Genomic DNA, 20,869 nt, shown 5'->3' on the forward strand with positions numbered 1-20,869 from the left:
ATGTGAGCTGAGGGCAGTAAATCTATTCCAAATTAAAATTTCAAAATCGTGTGATGTGCATTCTTGTCCACCTACACACCATTTCAAACATCCTGCCATTAATTAGCTAAGTGGCCCATCTAGTAAACAAGACTCAGCGTTGAGGGGGGCTGGAAAAGGACTGGAGTCAGCCAGTTGATAGTCACAACAAACCAACCCACTCCCAAGGATTCGGAGAAGGTAAACTTGTATTTTATTTTGTCCAAGGCATGGAACAGAAATCACCTTAATATAACACGGCCTTTCCTGTTGTTGCAGCCATAGTCACATCAGCAGGCCAGAAAAGTCATCCCGTTCCTGCGGTAGGCACTCTGTCAAAGGAAAAGAAATCTGCAGTGAATTATCACATCAAGTCAAACCAGGAAAGGAGGCAAAAAAGTAAGCAGGGCTTTCTTCCTGTTTTGTAGACTCTGCTGGCTACCATCTAATAGGCTGCTTAGTCGGAACATTTCTGGTGGCACGGCTCTCGCAACCACTCTCTTAAAAAAGGCAGTGTGGTTAACAAGTGCTTAGCGATTCTATTTTGGGGGAGTGGGAGATATGTACAATAAGACATCCCATTTTGTTAATGGATTGGGCTGGGTTAGGCCAAAGACATATTGTGCTGAATCTGTTTGTCCTTTATAAACATGTGTTCTCGATTGGACATGCCCAAGAATCACTCCTAACTAAGTATCTTAATAGTCTATAAATTACTGACTCATTATATCCTTCCCAGGCCTAATTTAGAGTCCCAGCAAAAAAGCTGTGGGAACAGATACCGACAGAGACTCCCCCCGACCCCGCCCCAAATATGGGGATGTCTCAGGAGTTCTGTACGTTACAGGAAACTTGAATCTTACGTCATTTTATATACGTTCATGGACATACAGATGTGTATGTGGATAGTCATGATGGGTTAAAAACACTCCCGTAAAGACAATGGATACTATTTGCAGTAATACATTATATTTCGGCAAAGAAAGTAAAATGACATTTTTTTTTTTTTAATCCCAAGAAATACATTCAGCATTTCTGAGTTGGAAGAGTTGGATCCTGGCCTCTGAGACTTGTTCAGATTCTCACGGTGAGACCCAGAGTGAAGCAGAATTAAAACACAGGGCTTAGGAATAAAATTCTGTCTCTTTTTTTTCACCACCATAGTTTTCATTATTTAAACTAGGAACAGTCACATTCAGAGCATTCATGACCCTCAATTAGATGGAATTTTTCTACAATCTGTTTTCGGAAAAACAGAAAGGAAATGACAATATCTCATATCAGAGACTTTTTTTTTTTCCTTTAAGTTAATAACTCTGGGACTGTAGGGAGTCTACAAACTTTTGGTCCAATAAATTTACCTTCACTAGCCATGTTATAGGAAATGTAGAATACACTTTTATGATTGAGATAATGTTATGAAGGTACTGAAGAGTTTAAGAACATGATTATTTTAATTATACAAAAAACAAAAAACAAACAAACAAAAAAGGGAAAGTGGACCCAAGCTTTTTAGAAACACTTCTACCAACATGGGGTGAAACAAAAGTGGTTTTCTGGATAACTTTCTGTTAATCATAAAATTCAATTAAACTTCAAAACCTTCCCTCCAAATCTCCTGCTTGCACAGGATTTACTATGGTTGTCAGGCCTCGGAGCCCTGGCTGAAATTTCATCGGCTGGTTAGGCTGTCATGCAGTTCACTCTGGATCAACGTATCAAGGATGAGAAAACAGTGGCAGAGCCCAAGTTCCCCTCCCCAGGGCTCTGGGAGCTTGATCCTACCACGGGACTTCTTGGTGCCCTAGGACACTTTTGGGTTGGAGTGAACATTCTAACGAAGGCTAGAAAATTCCACCTTTACCTCCTACGATTGTGCACTGGAGAAGAGTAGGACAGGAGCTCCTTGGAGCCACAAATAACTCCAGGAACGGATAGCGTGTCTTCCCACAACCACAGGCAGGAGAGCCTCAGGCCTTGAAACAGCCCCTTCCACCACCGCTGCCTGAGAGAGGCTCGTGCCAAAGGAATACTTTCAGCTTCTTAACCTTGGTATTTTACATTTTACAACCACAGTGACAACCTTGAGCATAACATAATATTTAAAGCACAGGGATGGTTTACATGGAGATAAATGGACCTGGGAGGAAAGCTGGATTCTTCTTAAAGGTAAATAGTTGAGGTGAGCTTTGCTTGAAAAAGTCGTCTTGGCTCAGGAGAAGACTGAGACTTGGCTGGACGCAGCGGAGAAACTACCAAGTTAAATCTTGCCAGGGTGGGCAATAGAAAATGGTTCACTCCAATGTTGGAAAGGTTGCTTTTCAAAGTGTAAGTCACCTTCACAGATAATTTATTGCTATTGTTTGCAAAGACTAGAAGATTACAGGCTTACTTAACAACAGAGACCCTCAAGCAGCCAAGTCTAATGAGAAAAACAAAGTTTAGAGTTCACCCAGATTTCTGGAATAAGTTCTTCCTATTCTAATTCTAAAGTAAAGAACAAACAAGCATGTATAATTAGTGAAGAGCAATTTCAACAAACCAATCCCCTAGGGTCTTCCATCCTGAGTCACTGCTTTTTCCTTTTGATGTATAAAGGATGTATGTTGTCTGTCTGTGTAGGGCAATTATGGGAATGTCCCAAATTTGGCATTCTTTGCAAAGTAAGCAACTTGAAAGGAAGATGGATGAAGACAACTCATTTTTGTGTCAACTGCGAATTTCACTCTATTTGTGTTACGAATGCGGAAACTAAATTTAAACATTGCTTGGTGTGAGGGCCTTGCAGAGGCCATGTTCTCATGAAACACTGTACCCCACGCCCTCTCAACTGTCAGATCCCGTGAACAATTCCTAGTTCAGTATCTTCACAGACACTCTTAGTAAAACCCAGATCTTGATCAGAAAAAGCCAGGATCTCAGCTACTGAAAAGTATAAATTAATCAGTAACAGAGACTCCCCACAAACCAGCTCTTACCTACTATGTACCACTTAAATCTTACTTCTGATTTAATAAAGCTCTGTTCTCAACTACTGTTTGCTCCTATGTGAACGTATTGAAAAGCTCAGATATTTTAGCATTTCAAAGTTACCAGCAAAGATGATATTTGGTTTTTTAAAGGACCAACTGTAGTTCTTAGGCTCTTTTAAAAACAATCTGAGTAATAAGCTAGCTCCTCATTTTAACATTCTTTTATTCATTCAGCCCAAATTATGACCCACTACTAGAATCTCAATCAACCTAGATAAGCAGACACAGATTCTACCTACTGCCTGGTTGGAGGAATTAACTCTTAGGTGTGTACTTTAAAAATATGACTAAAAAAGTCTCAGTATGGATAATGGAGAAAAAAAATGTTTCAATCCCAAATTGGTATACTTCTGCTTTTTTATGGTTCATCTTAAAGTGCACATTCTAAGAAATACAAGTTAATATTAAAAAGCAAAAGGTTAATATTTATCTTAATCAAAAGATAAACATGTTACAAAATATATCCTGCAGTCCCAAACTGAAAACAACTATGTGTGTTATTTGTGACATTAGTCTCATTAGTAAGATTTTAATTATAGATAAAACTATCCCCTTCAATACAGACCTACATTTTATTCTCACTACTATATTTTCATGTTTCTTTTCTGCTTTCTTAAACTTTAAGTAAAATAAAACAAGAAGTTTGCAGGGACTGAGATCAGCAAGACGGCAGGCTAGGAGGTCCCAAAGCTCTTCTCTCCCACAAAAACAATAAACAACTACAAACAGATGAAAACAGCTCTGAATTACAACAAAGCAGCAGCAGAAACCCCACGGATGTAAAAAAAATAAGGATGACCACATAGAAAACTACAGGAAGCATTTTATTTGCAACACTTCAATCCCCAATCTAGAGCAGCTCAGCGCAAAAAGGGCTCCCCTTAGAGGGATTTAACCCCTTGGGAAAAGGAGAGCAGGAGACTTGGAAACCTTGCCACTGCTGTGGACACCTGCAGCATTTAAAAAAAATTTTTTTTCTTTTCAGGGCTGCATGGGTGGTATACGGAAGTTCCCAGGCTAGGGGCTGAATCGGAGCTGCAGCTGCCAGCCTACACCACAATAATGTGGGATCCAAGCCGTGTCTGTGACCTACACCACAGCTCATGGCAACACCGGATCCTTAGCCCACTGAGTGAGGCCAGAGATCAAACCCGCATCCTCATGGATACTAGTTGGGTTCATTACAGCTGAGCCACAATGGGAATTTCATGGACACCTGTAGCTTTGCTACTAAGGACCCAAATGGTCTTCACCAATGTGGAAATCAGCCAATGGAGCTGCCTGGAGTTCCCACTGCTGTATCTCCTTTTTGGAAATGTAGCTGTCTCTGTGGTGAGACCTGCCCCTAGGTTCCCCATTGATGCAGTGCCCATTGGGGATCAGGATGCCATAAAGCCTCACTGTCTAGGGGAGAGAAGCTACTGCTGCTCTCTGTGCCCTGCCTCCAGGGTTCTGCTGCTACCATCACTGGGCCACACTGCTATAGCTCTGTGCCCTACATCTTGGGTCCTAAGTCATTGTTTTGACCTGATGCTGAGCTGCTGCTGCTCTACAGCCTGACCCCCGGGGCCAGAGTTAGGACTTTGACCCACCATCCCTAGGGCATGCTTCCAGCTGCATTCCCTGTCACCTCACAGCCTGTGCTACTGCTTTATCTCCCAATCCTGGAGCCTGAATCACTGTCATGAGCCCTAAGGACTCAAACCCTGGCTCCTTAAACCTGCACTTCAGACCCTGGCACTACCATCACCACAAGTGCACCTGTGCCCCAGGACTCAGGTAGTTCCACACATGCTTCATCCCAGAACCCAGGCTCCACTGCCCCTCTGAATGCCAGGGCACTAAACCTAGCACTAAAAAGATCCCTTTGGCTAGAATTTCCTCCCACAGGCAATAAAGGAAGACCCCAGTAGTCTATGCTATCAAGGACCCCAACAGAGCTAGATAAAACTGCCACTTGCAGGACCTCCTGGACCATTAAAGATTCCTGCAGTCTTTGCCAATGTTGACCTCAGCTGATGGGGATGCACAGAGACTATGCTACTGCGCTTCCTCCCAGAATCAGAGCTGCTGAACCCCACCCAGTCAGAGCCCTCACAGACACCTTCAGATAAAAATCTTTCCCCTTCAGAGTCAGTCTGAAAAGGCTGGAAGAGGTGACTACTCCTTCAAATGTACAAACATCAATGAAATGCTACTAGAAACATGAAAAAGCAAAAAGCCATAATACCACCAAAGGAATGTGATAATTTTCTTTGGGGAACTAATTCCAAAGAAACAGATATTTGTGAGCCTGTAAAAGAATTCAAAATAATTGTTTTAAAAAAGCACAGTGAGATTTAGGAGAACTGATAGACAACTCAATGAACTAAAGAAAACACTGCAGAAACAAAATGAGAAATTCAACAGAAATCATTAAAAAAAAAAAGAATTAAACAAAAATTTTGGAGCTGAAGGATACAACAGATGAAATGAAAAATGCAAGAGAGAGGGCTTCAAAACCAGACTTAAACAAGCAGAAGAAAGAATGTGCAAACCTGAAAACAACTTCCAAGAAAACTCTTTTAAGGAAATAATAGTTGAAAACTTCTAGTTTGTGAGGAAAGAGATGACCATCCAGATACAGGAAGCTCAAGAATCCCCATACGGATTCAGCCTAAAGAGCTATTCACTGAGATATATTATAGTCAAACTCTTTAAAAACCACAAAGAGAATTTTAAAAGCAGCGAGTTTTAAAAGTCTTCAAATATAAGTGAGCCTAGATAAGGTTATCAGCAGGTTTCTCAAAAGAAATCCTATAGGCCAGGAGAGTATGGGATGATATATACAAAGTGTTCAAAGAAAAAAATCTGCCAATAAAGAAATATTTACCTAGGAATCTAGTTCCTGGGTAGAGATAAAGACTTTCCCAGACAAACAAATGCTGAGGGAATTTATCACTGCTAGGCCTATCTTGCAAGAAATGCTAAAGGGAGTTCCTCAGGATGAAACAAAAGGATGCTAATTAGTAACATGAAAACATGAAAGTACAAAATTCACCCATAAACACAAATACATGGACAAATTCAAAACACTTTTATACTGCAATGATGGTATGTAAATGACTTTGGATTCTGGCATATAGGTTAAAAGACAAAAATGTTAGAGTAACTATAGCTAAAAATATTTTGTTATAGATAAATGATATAAAAAGTTGTAAGTTGTAACACTGACAAAGTGTTTGTGGGAAAGTAAACATGTAGAACTTCTTTCTTCAATTAAAATTAAGGTGTTATCAGCTTAAAATAGATTGTTATGTTTTATGAAAGTCTCCTGGTAACCACAAAGCAAAACCTATAATAGAAAAGAATCAAAGCATACAACTACAAAGAAATCATAATTCTCAAATAAAGGCAGCAAGAGAGGAAGGAAGAAAGGAATTACAAAACCATCAGAAAATATTTAACAAAATGGCATTAATACATAATCTACAGATTATCAATAATCACTCTAAATGTAAATGTTTAAATATTCCAAGTAAAAGACACAGAGTATCTGAATAAATTAAACTAACCAACCATAAACAAAGAAACCAAGAACCAACTATATGCTGCTTATAAAAGACTCACTTAAGTTTTAAAGATATATAGGCTAAAAGTGAAGGGAGGAAAAAACAGTCCCCTGAAAATGGGAAACAAAAGAGAACAGGGTTAACTATATTTATATCATAAAAAATAGACTTTAGGTCAAAAGCTATAACAGAAGATAAAGAAGGTCCTCATATAATGATAAAGGGGTTCATCAAGAGTCTATCACAATTGTAAATACATATGTACCTATCATCATAGCACCTAAATATACTGAACAATTATTAATAGATCTAAAGACAAAAACAAACATCAATGAAATAATAACGGGGACTTCAATACCCCACTTTCAACAATGGATTTTTCATCCTGACAGAGTATCAATAAGAGAATAATGGATTTGCCCAACACTTTAGACCAGATGGACCAAAAAGACATATAGAAAACATTTCACCCAACAGCAGCAGAATATACATTATCCTTAAGACACAGTCTCTAATATAGACCATATGTTAGGACACAAAGCAAGAATTAACAAACTTAAGAGGATTTAAATCTTATCAAGTATCATTTCTGAAACTAGAAATCAGCAATAAGAGGAAAGCTAGAAAATTCACAAATATGTAGAAATAAAAAACCTACACATCTGGACAATCAATGGGTCAAATTAGAAATCAAAAGGGATATTTAAAAAAAAATCTTGAGACGAACAACAACAAAAGAGCCCTACAATATACCAAAAACTTATGGCTGCTGCAGAAGCAGTTTAAGAGGCAAGTTTATAGACAAAAATGCTTACATTAAGAAAAAAGGAATATTTTAAATAAGCCTAACCTTATATATTTCAATTATCCCTTAATAACACTGGAAAAAAAGGGAAAATTTCATTATAGCAGGTCTCAAGATTACTTACAAATACTTCATTTCTCAAAGGCCTAATAAGACAAGATTTTAGTTGTATTATATGAATTCCCGTAAGTTTGCATAATTTGATTCTAGCAAATCTTCACTGAGTTCTAACTCTGTGTAAATCACTATGTGCTTGGTGGTACAAAGGACACAAAGATAAATAACACAGTCCCTGCAGTCACTAAAGCTTCCAATTTAATGTTGATGTTTTAACCACCACTAGTAAAACATTGAGAGGTCATTCTCAAGGGTGAGAAAGAAAGAAAAAAACAAGACAGCCTGATTTATTTATTTATTTTTTGCTCTTTTAATCACAATATTTAATTTCAAATAATACTTAAAAGGGCATGAGATTTGTATATTTCTTAAAGTGGGGGGGGGACAAAAATACTATATTTTTTATGGTTTATGAAGTACTTTGATGTCCATATCTAATTTAGTTTTACCACAACTATTAAAAAAAAGGCTTATTATTCCCCCTTTTATTTATTTATTTATTTATTTGGTTGTACTAGCAGCATTTAGAAGTTCCTGGGCCAAGGATCAAAAAGGCACTGTGCATCCAAATAAGTTGTGGAGCTTTGAAAAGTAACAATGATAACAATCACTTCTTTAAAGTCAACTGGTCTAAGTGGAGTTAGGGTTTGGAATGTTTTAAAAGCAGCCCAGGTGATCTGGATGCATAGTGAGGGCTGAAAATGGTGTTAGAGTATGTGAGGACCCCCAAATGGTTTTGTCAAAAAATGGAACCCTTTTAGAGTCTGTCATGATTATACAGCAAACAATATTTCATAATGGACATCCTAGTATTAGTGTTTAATTTAGAACAGAAAAAAAAATAATCTCAGGGGTTCAGATCATGCCTTTTACACAGACAGAGAGATTACTTCTACCTCTCACATTCTTTTTTTTTTTTTTTTGCCTTTTTGCCTTTTTGCCTTTTCTAGGGCTGCTCCCGTGGCATATGGAGGTTCTCAGGCTAGGGGTCGAATCGGAGCTGTAGCTGCCGGCCTACGCCAGAGCCACAGCAATGCCAGATCTGAGCCGCAACTGCAACCTACACCATAGCTCATGGCAAGTCCAGATCCTTAACCCACTGAGCAAGGCCAGGGATCAAACCCCCAACCTCATGGTTCCTAGTCGGATTCATTAACCACTGAGCCATGACGGGAACTCCCTATCTCTCATATTCTTACTTGTGGGCCACCTGTAGACTCGTCGCTGTTTTCTTCTCAGATGCTGAGATGCCACTGTTAGAGAGAAGAGTCCTTCAGACTGCCACGCCACGTTTAATTCCATAATGACAAAGCATCTGGAGACTAAACCTACTAAAACAAGATGAAAACTCTTTTGCCTACATCTACAATCAAGGAACAATAAAATCTCAGAATTGGAAAGTATCTTTGTGACCTCCTCTGGCCCAACTCCTAACTTAACACACAAAAAACTAATGCCCAGAGAGAGAGGTACAACCACGGTCATGTGGGGAGAAACCAGGATTCAGGACTCAGTCTAGGGCTCTTTAGGATGGTCCTTATTCTGCCCAAAGCTATGTGTTCAGCTTTTCTGACCTTAATGAGGAAAACAGATGTAGGGAAAAAAATTGTTTTTCCAGATAAAGAGCCCCTGGGAGCAGCACAAAAGTGAAGAGACTGGGGGAAGGCAGGGACTTCATGACATCTGAAACAACAGCTGAGTAGTTGGAGCAAGGAAGGTGTTCTACAAGCTTTTAGTTCTACTTCTGCCTCTTCTGCTATGTGATTAAGTTCTCCTTTGGAGAATCACTTCATTTCCCTGAGTGCCGAAACAATAATTTTGATAAATGGACGAAGTATTAAAATAATTAAGAGAAACCTGGCTGAAAGAACATGTTAAAAGGACGTATCTTTAGAACCTTCAAGGGGGGTGACATGCCGTTTATTCTCTCTGCTGTCTTACTAAGGCTGTGTTCAGTGTCTGATTTAGGGCCAAACAAATAATGTGGCCTGTCTGGATCTGTTTGGAGTTGGCCAATTTGGGTTAAGTCCAGTAGAAAAAGGACAATAAAAAGATCTGGAGCATACATTCACCCTTTCCCAAACTACCGTAAACTCTGAATTAACTAAGTGTAGGGTAGACTTTCTGCATTTTGGATGATTTGTGGGCTGCAGGAGCCGCCCTGGTTACCAAGGGCTTGGTGGTTTCCCAAAAGCTCTTTTCCACTCCACAGGGATGAAGAGGGCACAGAGGGCAGAGGTTCTACGGCTACTGGCTTGGCTTTGCTGGGAGGAAACAGTGGGGAGGTAGTGGAGTAAATCGAAAGCAGGAGGCTTTCTCTAGTCCTCACTAAGTTAACCTAAGGGTGAGATTTATTGGAACACTCAGTGGAGCTGGGGTTCGGAAGGTATATATGCCTCTGAATTTCATGTATAATAAATGCTGTTTCAAAAGAGAGCTAAATTAGCCTGCCTCTCTGCCCTACCTCATTCCTAAGTTTTATACTCAAAACCAGTTATACTTTCTCTCTCTCTCTTTTTTTTTTTTTATGGCAGCACCTGTGACATATGGAAGTTCCCAGGCCAGGGGTTGAATTGGAGCTGCAGCTGAGGCCTACACCACAGCCACAGCCACAGTGGATCCGAGCCACATTTGTGACCTATGCTGCAGCTTGTGGCAATGCCCAGATCCTTAACCCACTGAGCGAGGTCAGGGATGGAACCCGCATCCTCACAGAGACAGCACAACATCAGGTCCTTAACCCACTGATCCACAACAGGAACTCTCAGGTGTGCTTTCATCTGGCCTTTTCCTACCTCTCTTCTGATAACAACACTGGAGACGAAACCAAGTTGACTCAAACTCCACCGTTCCCATAAGGCCACATTCAGCCCTGCCCTCTGTGGGGTCTGGGACTCAGCATCCAAGCCCTCTCCCAGTTCTTCCATTTGCTGAAGGAGGAGACCGTGCCCTGAGAGACATATTGTTTTGCTTTAATACCATAAATCTTTGAAGCTCTGGGGCTTCATATCAAAGCTATTTAATAGTTTTTTAAAAGATAAAATATGCCCTCTTTTCTTGCTGCCCTTGTGTCTGCGTGTGGGCAAGAGATTTAATTATAATGAATAAAACTGAATGGTGGTCTAAGACTCTTAAAATCAAAGTGGAGATCGGGGCTGAATTTCATTAGCAAACATAAATACAAATAGGCACATCTTGTTTGTACCAATGCCATGTGACTTCCCTCTTTTGATAATTTCACTCTAACTCTGATATTTCAGAGAATCTAAATTGAACCATATGATGTATAGCACTGTAACATGCAAAGCTCCTCATTAAATATTTTCCTTTTTTGTATACTTCCCCATGTTATAAATATCCTGTGAAAATCATGGAGGGCAGTTTGTCAGACAGCAGAGCCTTGATTTAAGACAGTGGAGGGAGCCCTGCCCTGTAAATAAGAGGCCTTCTCTGGCTGGCAGAACGGGAAAAAAGACAGAGCGTTAACTCCTGTTCTATTCCAAGTAACTGGGAGCCTACAGATCTTGAGGAACGTGTCATTTTGTGCATGTTTTCCCCTAAGTCTGTGTCATATTCTTCCTATAAGTTATTTCGGCATTCTGAATATACATATCTCTAGAGGAAAATTTAATTATTAAAAACTACCGTTTCTAATTGCCCAAGTCACCTCAATTGAATTATAAGATGTGCTAATTTCTTTGTTGACATTAAACAAAATAATTAAGTGGCAGAGATAGACAACACTGTATTTTAGAGAAAAAATTTTGTGAATGTTATATTTATCAGTTTTACATGAGACTAAATAAAAGTGAGCCATTTTTATGTAACAGCTATTCTTTCCATGACATTGTATGCACGTAAGAACATCTATGGTAATGGTAATTTAATGCCAATAATATTAAACTTTTCTTCAGCTGCCTATATTATAAACAGTCAAAACACAGATGTCTGAAATTATTCTAAGCTGTAAACACATATAAGTATACATATAAACATTGCCAAACTGGCAGGAGTTAGTAATGAAAATCTCCATTTGGGGAGGGAGGGGTTCGGTATAAAGATGGTTAATTCTCATTTTTCTTGTTTGACCCAAAGCTCTTCAGAAGGCAGGGGATTTGCTATTGTATTTATCTCTGGATGCCAGGGTGCAACCCAATACATGGTACCTAAATACATACCTCAACAATCATCTAATGAATGAACGCATTTGTTTTCTCTGGACAACAATAAAAAAGGCTCAACGTCTTCACCATAAGAACAGAGGCTGGGATATTCTTAGCTCCTAAAATTAGGTTGAGACCACACACTTATCATTTCACAAGATAACCATCGGCAGCAATTGTCAAGAAAAATAAATTAGTGACCTTAATAATTCAATCATAAGAAATGCTGCAAAGAAAACAGTTACTCTGATGTTAGATCTCAGTTCCCACTGGGAGCATTTCTGGGCTTCTCATTACTGTTATCTGCCAGGAGTAAAAACTTCTGCATCAGTGGAGCCAATTGCCTTGGTTGCCAGAAAAAGAGAATCCATGTCACCTAAAATAACACTGTTAAATTGTTTGCTGTACCTATTTTTTTTTTTTTTTTTAGCTGAACCTACAGCATGTGGAAGTTTCTGGGCCAGGGACTGAACCCGTGCCACAGCACTGACCCAGGCCACTGCAGTGACAACACCAGATCCTTAACTCGCTGCACCACAGGGGAACTCTGTGCATCTAAACATTTTTAACTTCAAAATTTTTTTAAGTTCAAATATTTTGTTACTGAAAAGTTTATAGTAGTATACAATAATTTTTTTTTTTTTTTGGTCTTTTTGCTATTTCTTGGGCTGCTCCCGCAGCATATGGAGGCTCCCAGGCTAGGGGTCGAATTGGAGCTGTAGCCACCGGCTTACGCCAGAGCCACAGCAATGCGGGATCCGAGCCGCGTCTGCAACCTACACCACAGCTCACGGCAACGCCGGATCGTTAACCCACTGAGCAAGGGCAGGGACCGAACCCGCAACCTCATGGTTCCTAGTCGGATTCGTTAACCACTGCGCCACGACGGGAACTCCTATAAAATAATTTTTTAACAATCTTGGTTGGGTAAGCAATGTTACTCAATTGCGTTTTCTATTTTCAAAGTTGTCAGCAATGATACAATAAAAGTTAAAAGAAAAAACTGCCTCAGTGGCCTTTGCCATGTCAAAAAACACAAGAGGAATAAGGACACGAATAGCAACAGCTGTTTACCAATAGTCAAGCCACCAATTTAGAATAGTAAATAAATTATAATTAAGGTTCTTAAGAATTTTTGAAAGGCAATGAATAATAAAATTATGGCACAAAACAATCAGGGCATAGTAGTTAGTAATATCAATCACTGTGGTGGCCACCTGAAAAGGTATATTTCTGTATGAACCTACTGTTATTTATTTCTTTAATAATAATATAAGCTGCAAGGTGCACTGGATACAGCAGTGATCACAGACGTTGTTCTTGCCCTTCTTGTTGAACAGTCTAATGGGGGAGGGAGACATATTGAATGAGAAATGACAAAAGTAATGGGAGTTATAAAATGAGAAAAGAGTATAATGGGACCACATTAGAGGGCAGTGGAGGTGGGTGGTGGTGACCAAAGAGGCTTCCTGAAGGAAAAGACACTCAGCGGAGGCCTGAGTTGGGGATGAGAGGGGAATGGGCAGCAGGGCAGGAAAGTGTTCTAGGTACAAGTCAGAAGAGTGAGAGCTTGACTTACCTTATTCCCAAATGCCAGTCTGTAGACTATGCTTATCACAATAAGTATTAAATTCAAGACAATAACCTAAGCCACCTACCACTGAAGGGTTTATCAAAATTCAGGTAAGATATGTTCATGGTACATAAAGACGCCAGAGGAAATAACACTTTACCTATAGAGGAGCAAAGATAGGAAACACACACCTAACTTCTCAGAAATCATGTAAACAAGAAAAAAGTCAAGTGAAATATTTAAAATGTTGAGAGAAAAAAAAATCCATCAACTTAGAATTGTGTACTCTATGATATAATCCTTTAAATGTAAAGAAGAAAAGCAGATTTTCTCAGACAAACAAAAATTGAGGGATTTATTTTGCCAGAGGCCCTGCTTCTAGGAAAATGTAAAGGGAAGTTCTTGAGATAAAGGTCAGAAACTTGGATATACATAAAGAAAGGAAGAACACTGGAAAGGAATAAATGAAGGTAAAATAAAAACTTTTACTCTTTTTTTTCTTGTCTTTTATCTTTTTAGGGCTGCACCTGTGGCATATGGAGGTTCCCAGGCTAGGGGTCTAATCAGAGCTGTTGCCGCCGGCCTACACCAGAGCCACAGCAATGCCAGATCTGAGCCGCATCTGTGACCTACACCACAGCTCACAGCAATGCCAGAACCATAACCCACTGAGCGAGGCCAGGGATCAAACCTGCAACCTCATGGTTCCTAGGTGGATTCATTTCCACTGCGCCATGATGGGAAATCCAAAACTTTTATTCTTAATTGATCTAATAGATAACAGTTTGTTCAAAAAAATAGTGACAATATATTGAATTATATGAAATGTATATCCATGTTTCTATATATTTATGTATAAGTAAAATGAATGGTAGTAACAAGGGACAAGAGGGAGAAATCAGTATTAATTTGTTCTCATAAGGTACTCACACTATCTGTGAAATGGTAAAGTGTTATTGGAAAGTAGATTCTGATTAGCTGTCAGTGTATTATTGCAAACACCAGAGCAACTACTCAAAAAAGTGAAATAAAAAAAGTATAACTGATGCTAAGAAAGGAAAGAAGATGGAATCATATAAGATGCTCAGTTATTATCACAAAAGACAGAAAAAAAGTTGAAGACACAAATGGAGACAGAGAACAAGGGAAACACATAGAAAACAATCATGAATATGGTAGATATTAATCCAGCTATACCTATAGTCACTTTTAATGTCAGTGGTCTTAACACGCCAATCAAAAGATAGAGATTATTAGAGGATCAACAGATAAGACCCAACTTTATATTGTCCATGAGAAACTCCCTTTAAATATATATACACACACACATAGAAAGTTATCAGAGATAAAGAGGGCCATTACATAATGATAAGGGGTCATTTTCTCAAGAAGATATAAACAATCCTCAAAAGGTATATGTCTAATAACATCAAAATACATGAAGCAAAACCTGACAAAACGTCAAGGAGAACTAGATGAATCCACTATTGTAGCTGGAAACTTCAATACCCTTTTAACAGACAGATCCAGCAGGCACAAAACTAGTAAGGGCACAGAACTCTACAATATCAATTAACCTAACATAGTGGACCTCTTTGGATTATTTTATTCAACAACAATAGATTATAAATTATTCTCGAGTTCACATGGGACATTCACCAAAACAGACATTTGAGGCCATAAAACATACTCTAACACATCGAGGAGAATGGAAATCATATAATGTCAGACCACAACAGAATTAAACTAGAAATCGATAATGAAAAGATAGCTGGAAAATTCCAAAATATTTGTAAATTAAACAGATTTTCATATATTACAAAATTTATATCTCTAACACATGAATCAAAGAAGAAATCTTAAGAAAAATTTAAAAATATTTTGAACTAAGTAAAAGTGAAAATACAATATAAAAAATTTGTGGGATGCAGCAAAAGCAGTGTTTTTAAATTTTTTTGTCTTTTTTAGGGTCACACCCATGGCATATGGAGGTTCCCAGGCTAGGGGTCGAATTGGAGCTGTTGCTACCAGCCTATGCCAGAGCCATGGCAATGCCAGATCTGAGCCACGTCTGTGACCTACACCACAGCTCATGACAATACCAGATCCTTAACCACTGAGCAAGGCCAGGGGTCAAACCCACAACCTCATGGTTCCTAGTCAGATTTGTTTCCACTGCACCACGATGAGAACTCCCAGCAAAAGCAATGTTTAGAGGGAAATTTATAGCACTGAATGCACACATTAGAAAATAAGAAAGACCTAAAGCCATTCATTTAAGCTTCTACATTAGGAAACAAGAAAAAAAGAGCAAATTAAGAACAGAATAGAAGAATGGAAATAAAAATTAGAGTGGAAATCAATAGGGGGGAAAAAACCCAACAAAACCCAAAGCTGGTTCTTTGAAATGATCGATAAAATTGATAAGCCTCCAGCTAGGCTAAGAAAAAAAGAGAGGACTCAACTTATTAACATCAGAAATGGAAGAGGAGACATCACTACAGATCCCATGGACATTAAAAGGATAATAAAGGAATGTTATGAAAAACTTAAGCTCAGTAACTTGATAACCTAGATGAAATGGGCCAATTCTTTGAGAGAAACAATCTGCCAAAACTCACACAAGAAGAGGTAGACAATATGAATAAGCTGTATGCATTAAAGAAGTTAATCAATAATTAATAATCTTCTAAAACAGAAATCACCAGGCCCAGATGGGTTCACTGGTTAATTCTACCAAACACTTAAGAGTGAAATTATACTAATTCTCTACAATCTCTTTCAAAAAACAGAAGCAGGGAGAATATGTCTTAACTCATTATATGTAGTCAGCATTATTCTAATAGCAAATGGAGGTACAGACATTACAAGAAAACCATGAACACATATGTAAAAATTCTCAAAAAAATATCGGCAAATTGAATCTAGCAGTGCACAAAAAGAACTGTACGTCATGACCATTAGGATTTATCCCAAGTATGCAAGGCTAGTTCAATATTTGAAAATAAACTAATGTATCAGTTATAATAAAAATAAATAAATAGAAAATAAAGTGGGAAACTCCCATTAAAATTAAAAAAAGAAAATCAACTAATGTAATTCATCATATCAAAAAGGCTAAAGAAGAAAAAAATTACATGATCATATAAATAGATGTAAGAAAAGCATCTGACAAAAATCCAACACCTATTTTTTTTTTTTTAATGTCTTTCCAGGACTGCACCCACAGCATATGGAGGTTCTCAGGCTAGGGGTCGAATCAGAGCGGTAGCCACTGGCCTACACCACAGCCACAGAAACGTGAGATCCAAGCCGAGTCTGCAACCTACACCACAGTTCACGGCAACGCTGGATCCTTAACCCACTGAGCGAGGCCAGGGATTAAACCTGTGTCCTCATGGATGCTAGTTAGATTCATTCCAGCTGAGCCTCGATAAGAATTCCCCCAAGCCCTATTGTTGATAAAAATTCTCAACAAACTAAGAATAGAGGAGAGCTTCCTCAACTTGATAAGGAATACCTATAAAAACACTATAGCTAGCATCCTACTTAATTGTTAGAAGCTAGAAGCTATGAAAGGACATGAAGGAAACTTAAATGCATATTATTGAGTGAAATAAGGCAATCTGAAAAGGCTATACACTGAATGATTCCAAGTATATGACATCCTGGAAAAGGCAAAACTATAGCAATAGTAAAAGATCAGTGGTTGCCAGGTGATGGGGTGAGGGAGGTATGAATAAGCAGAACACAGAGGACTTTTTTTATGATACTATAGTGGTGGATACACGTCACTATACACTTATCCAAACCCACAGAATGTTCAACAAGTGGGAACCCCAATGTAAACTATGGACTTTGGGTGATAATGACGTGTCACTGTAGTTTCAACAATTGTAACAAATACTCCATTCTGGTGGGGGATATGGATAACTGGGGAGGCTATGCATGGGTAGGGTAAAGGGGCATACAGGAAATATTTGTACTTTTTCCTCATTTTTACTGTGAACCTAAAAATTCTAAAAAATAAATAATTTTTAAAAGTTGGAATATTTTCTTCCGGCATTTATTTCAAAGTTGAACTGCTCTTGTTCTAAGAGGGAAGTATATAGTTTCCTTATCTCAGGAAACAAGAAAAATCTCAAATAAACAACCTAATCTTACACCTAAAGCAACAGAGAAAGAACAAACAAAACCCCAAGGGAGTGGAAGGAAAGAGATCATAAAGACCAGAGCAGAAATAAATAAGAGAGACAAAAAAAAACAGAAAAGATCAATGAAACTAAAACTATTAATCAACTATACTTCAATTAAAAAAATAAAAAAACATTAAAAAACATGAACTGCTGTGTGACAGGCAGGCTTCCTCTGTGCCTTTGTGTCTCCTTCCCTAATTAAGTGTCCCTGAGGCTCTATAAACCTTCTTGTACATATTATACACCTCTACTTCCGTACAGAGCTGTGTTAATGGCATTTGCCATGGACATTCTGAAAATTCACCTGCAAGTATCACAGGTAACCACAGTGAGTCCTCCAGTGTGAAAGATTAATTTGAACAGAGCTATCATATTACATGATTATATCTCCTGAGGTACCATCCCAAGTCAGATATATTATTCGCAGAGCAGTGACAGTGCTCATTTTATTGGGCATTATCCTAATTAACCCTAAAAGGTGGCTATTTGGGTCAAAGTAACTAGAATACTCTACTTTCCCAGATGACTCTCTATTTACTCACTGTTGTTGGACTCTACTGTTTAGTAGTCATGTTGTCTCTTAGAAAAAGTGATAAGGTTCAGGTTTGGAACGTTAAAAAGAAATGCCTTAATTTCATATTAATATTAAAAATACCTTCTTTTTTAAAAAATATTTTGTTTTGTTATTCACAAAATTAAAACAAACAAACAAACAAACAAAAACAGATCTTCCAAAGGCCTATGAAAAATTCAGTACCAATCCTGAACTAGGGAATTAAGAAGTCAGCTGAGATTCTTGTTGGCCTAAGCTGAGATCAGAGACATCCTTACAAAAGAATGTGGCTGTTATATTTCAAGAATTCTTACCAGCATTTCTTGAGGAAGGGCTGCATGAATTCGGCCTTTATGATTCTACTCACGCAGCACTCCAATGGAACATAAGCAGGAGTTCTACAAAGCATAGCCTCAGGATATATAACCTTTACATTAAAATGAAGTCAATGAATCATTTCAACCAGGTTTTAGGCGAGGGAAGGGGACGCTCTTTTGCACACGAGCCTCTCTGACCAGTCCATGTGGTGGTGGCGGCAACTGAGTGGTGAGTCCTATCACACGCAGGGTCCACTGGCCCCCTGTGCATGCAGCCAGCCTCTTCTTGTTCCCTGCAGCCGTGGGAGGTGAGGGGAGGTAAGCTAATGCATGAGTAGCTGCCAGGAGAAAAGATGGGAGGGAAAAAAAGCTAAAGAAATATAGTATTTCAATCGAAGTCTGAAATTTGTAGAAGTGGTTTTGGTCTCCATATAGTAAAAATATTTATCCAAGAAACTCCTACTCGGGTGTGAACATCCTACTTCTAGTGGGATTTTGTTTGGCAAAGGGCTGTGAAAGAGTGGAAGCTAATACAGAACATGTCTATAAACAAATTTATTTAGTTAGTACAGATTGACACATTCACTAGAGGATTTCAGCAATTACATGTGTAAAACTATTTCCTACAGTGGTTTCCTTTTGTGATTTTGCTAATTTATTCAATCTAGGCCATTTTCATGCATTGACTGTTATGAGCCATTTAGCCACCCAGGCTGAAACGAACATATGGAGACTCTATGCCTTCTTTCCAATTCTTCATGTAAACACAGTTATATGGTGATAGTAAAGAGTCAAACTTATAATGGAAAAAAGTCAAGGAAGGTTGAAATACCTTAAAAATTGTAATTAACTCTGGAGAAGGAAGATTTGGAAGTTCTGGCTACAATAATGTACATGCAAGTATTTGGGAAAATGCAAAGCCCTGTGTAAGGGTAACGTGTGTGTATTTGTATTCAATATGTGTTATTACTCCAGTTATAATTATAACATATAATCTAACCACATGCTTGGAGAACTTTAACTCTTAACAAATGCTCACTGAAATGCCTATTTTCAACTCCAAAAGCACTTTGATTACAACTCTCTATAATACATATTTCTATCTGTAAATGTTAATATAATTTGTTATATCAATTAATAACTTGTACCTTTCAAGCTCTACCATTATTCTAGATCCCATAATGCTTTATATTTAGATGCTCAATAAATATGTGGTAAGTAAATAAAGCCTATTTAAACTTGGATAGTCCTCATCTAAAGAAAACCAACATAGATGGACACTACATTTGTCAAGTAACTTACTTCACAAATTGAGAATTTTAATTTCTCAAACATATAATATTTCTGTGATTAATAAAAACAAAATGCAGGGTAAATTTTCTTAAATAAAGGTTGTACAACTGCTATCATGGGGAAGGGAGCAGGTATCCATAAAATATATTTATGTGAAGTGGAGTCCCCGGACTCAAAAGAGTTGGGAATCACTGGCCTTCCCCCAGAACATGGGTGGGCCATCAGGTAGGGGATGGCAGGGTCCTGGCATTCAAGGGAGGGCAGAGGGAACTTGGGAGAGTGGGTCCCTTGAGGAGGCTGAGTGACAAGCTTCTAAAATCTCCAGTCTGGACTCTGAGATCAACGAGGCCACCTGAGCGAGTGATCTCTGTGCTAGGGCAGAAAGAGAAGCTGATTCAACATCCAGGACCAATCTCTACTATAAAAGTGCAGGTGGGAGTTCCCGTCGTGGCGCAGTGGTTAACGAATCCGACTAGGAACCATGAGGTTGCGGGTTCGGTCCCTGCCCTTGCTCAGTGGGTTAACGATCTGGCGTTGCCATGAGCTGTGGTGTAGGTTGCAGATGCGGCTCGGATCCCGCGTTGCTGTGGCTCTGGCGTAGGCTGGTGGCTACAGCTCTGATTCAACCCCTAGCCTGGGAACCTCCATATGCCGCGGGAGTGGCCCAAGAAATAGCAACAACAACAAAAAAAGACAAAAGACAAAAGACAAAAAAAAAAAAGTGCAGGTGGAGGGAAGGTACTCCATGACTGTGCTGTTCTGGAATTAGGTGGTAATGATATTTTTTCAAAAATCTTGAAAATTCTTATGGATAATGGAGAGGTAATGATGGTAGATGTGTTTACCCTTCGCTTTAATGTTTCAGGTTAAGTTTCTTCTTCTTCTCCTTCTGGTTATTTGTTTCACCATCATAAAATCAGCAAAGCCATTTCTATGGGTCTTAGGCTGAGGCTAATGTGATTTACAATTACCATCTTGATAACGGTGGTAACTAGCTGGTGTTACTGGTTAAATTGTGTCTTTCACAAAGATAAGTTCAAGCCCTGACTCCCAGCAGCAGTGACTGTGACCTTACTGGAAATGGGGTCTTTCCAAACATAATCTGGTTAAGATGAGATGAAGCTGTCCCTTAATCCAATAGGACTGGCGTCCTTTTAAGAAGAGAGAGACACACAGAGAGGACACTGTGTGAAGATAGAAGCAGAGACTGCAGGAATGCATTTAGAAGCCAAGGAAATGCCGAGAAGGACT

General features: G+C 38.7%; 1 protein-coding gene across 1 annotated transcript in view; it reads right to left on the reverse strand.

The window, feature by feature from the left end:
- Positions 1-209: 209 nt before the first annotated feature.
- SUPT3H (SPT3 homolog, SAGA and STAGA complex component) overlaps positions 210-20,869 on the reverse strand; it is a 395,053-nt gene continuing 374,393 nt past the window's right edge. The window contains exon 12 of the mRNA XM_047794878.1: positions 210-350. Within this exon, the coding sequence (XP_047650834.1) occupies positions 309-350 (42 nt within the window). The 3' untranslated portion in view covers positions 210-308. The remainder of the gene's footprint in view (positions 351-20,869) is intronic.

Source organism: Phacochoerus africanus, chromosome 9 (genome assembly GCF_016906955.1).
Source record: "Phacochoerus africanus isolate WHEZ1 chromosome 9, ROS_Pafr_v1, whole genome shotgun sequence".
Classification (NCBI taxonomy): Eukaryota; Metazoa; Chordata; class Mammalia; order Artiodactyla; family Suidae; genus Phacochoerus; species Phacochoerus africanus.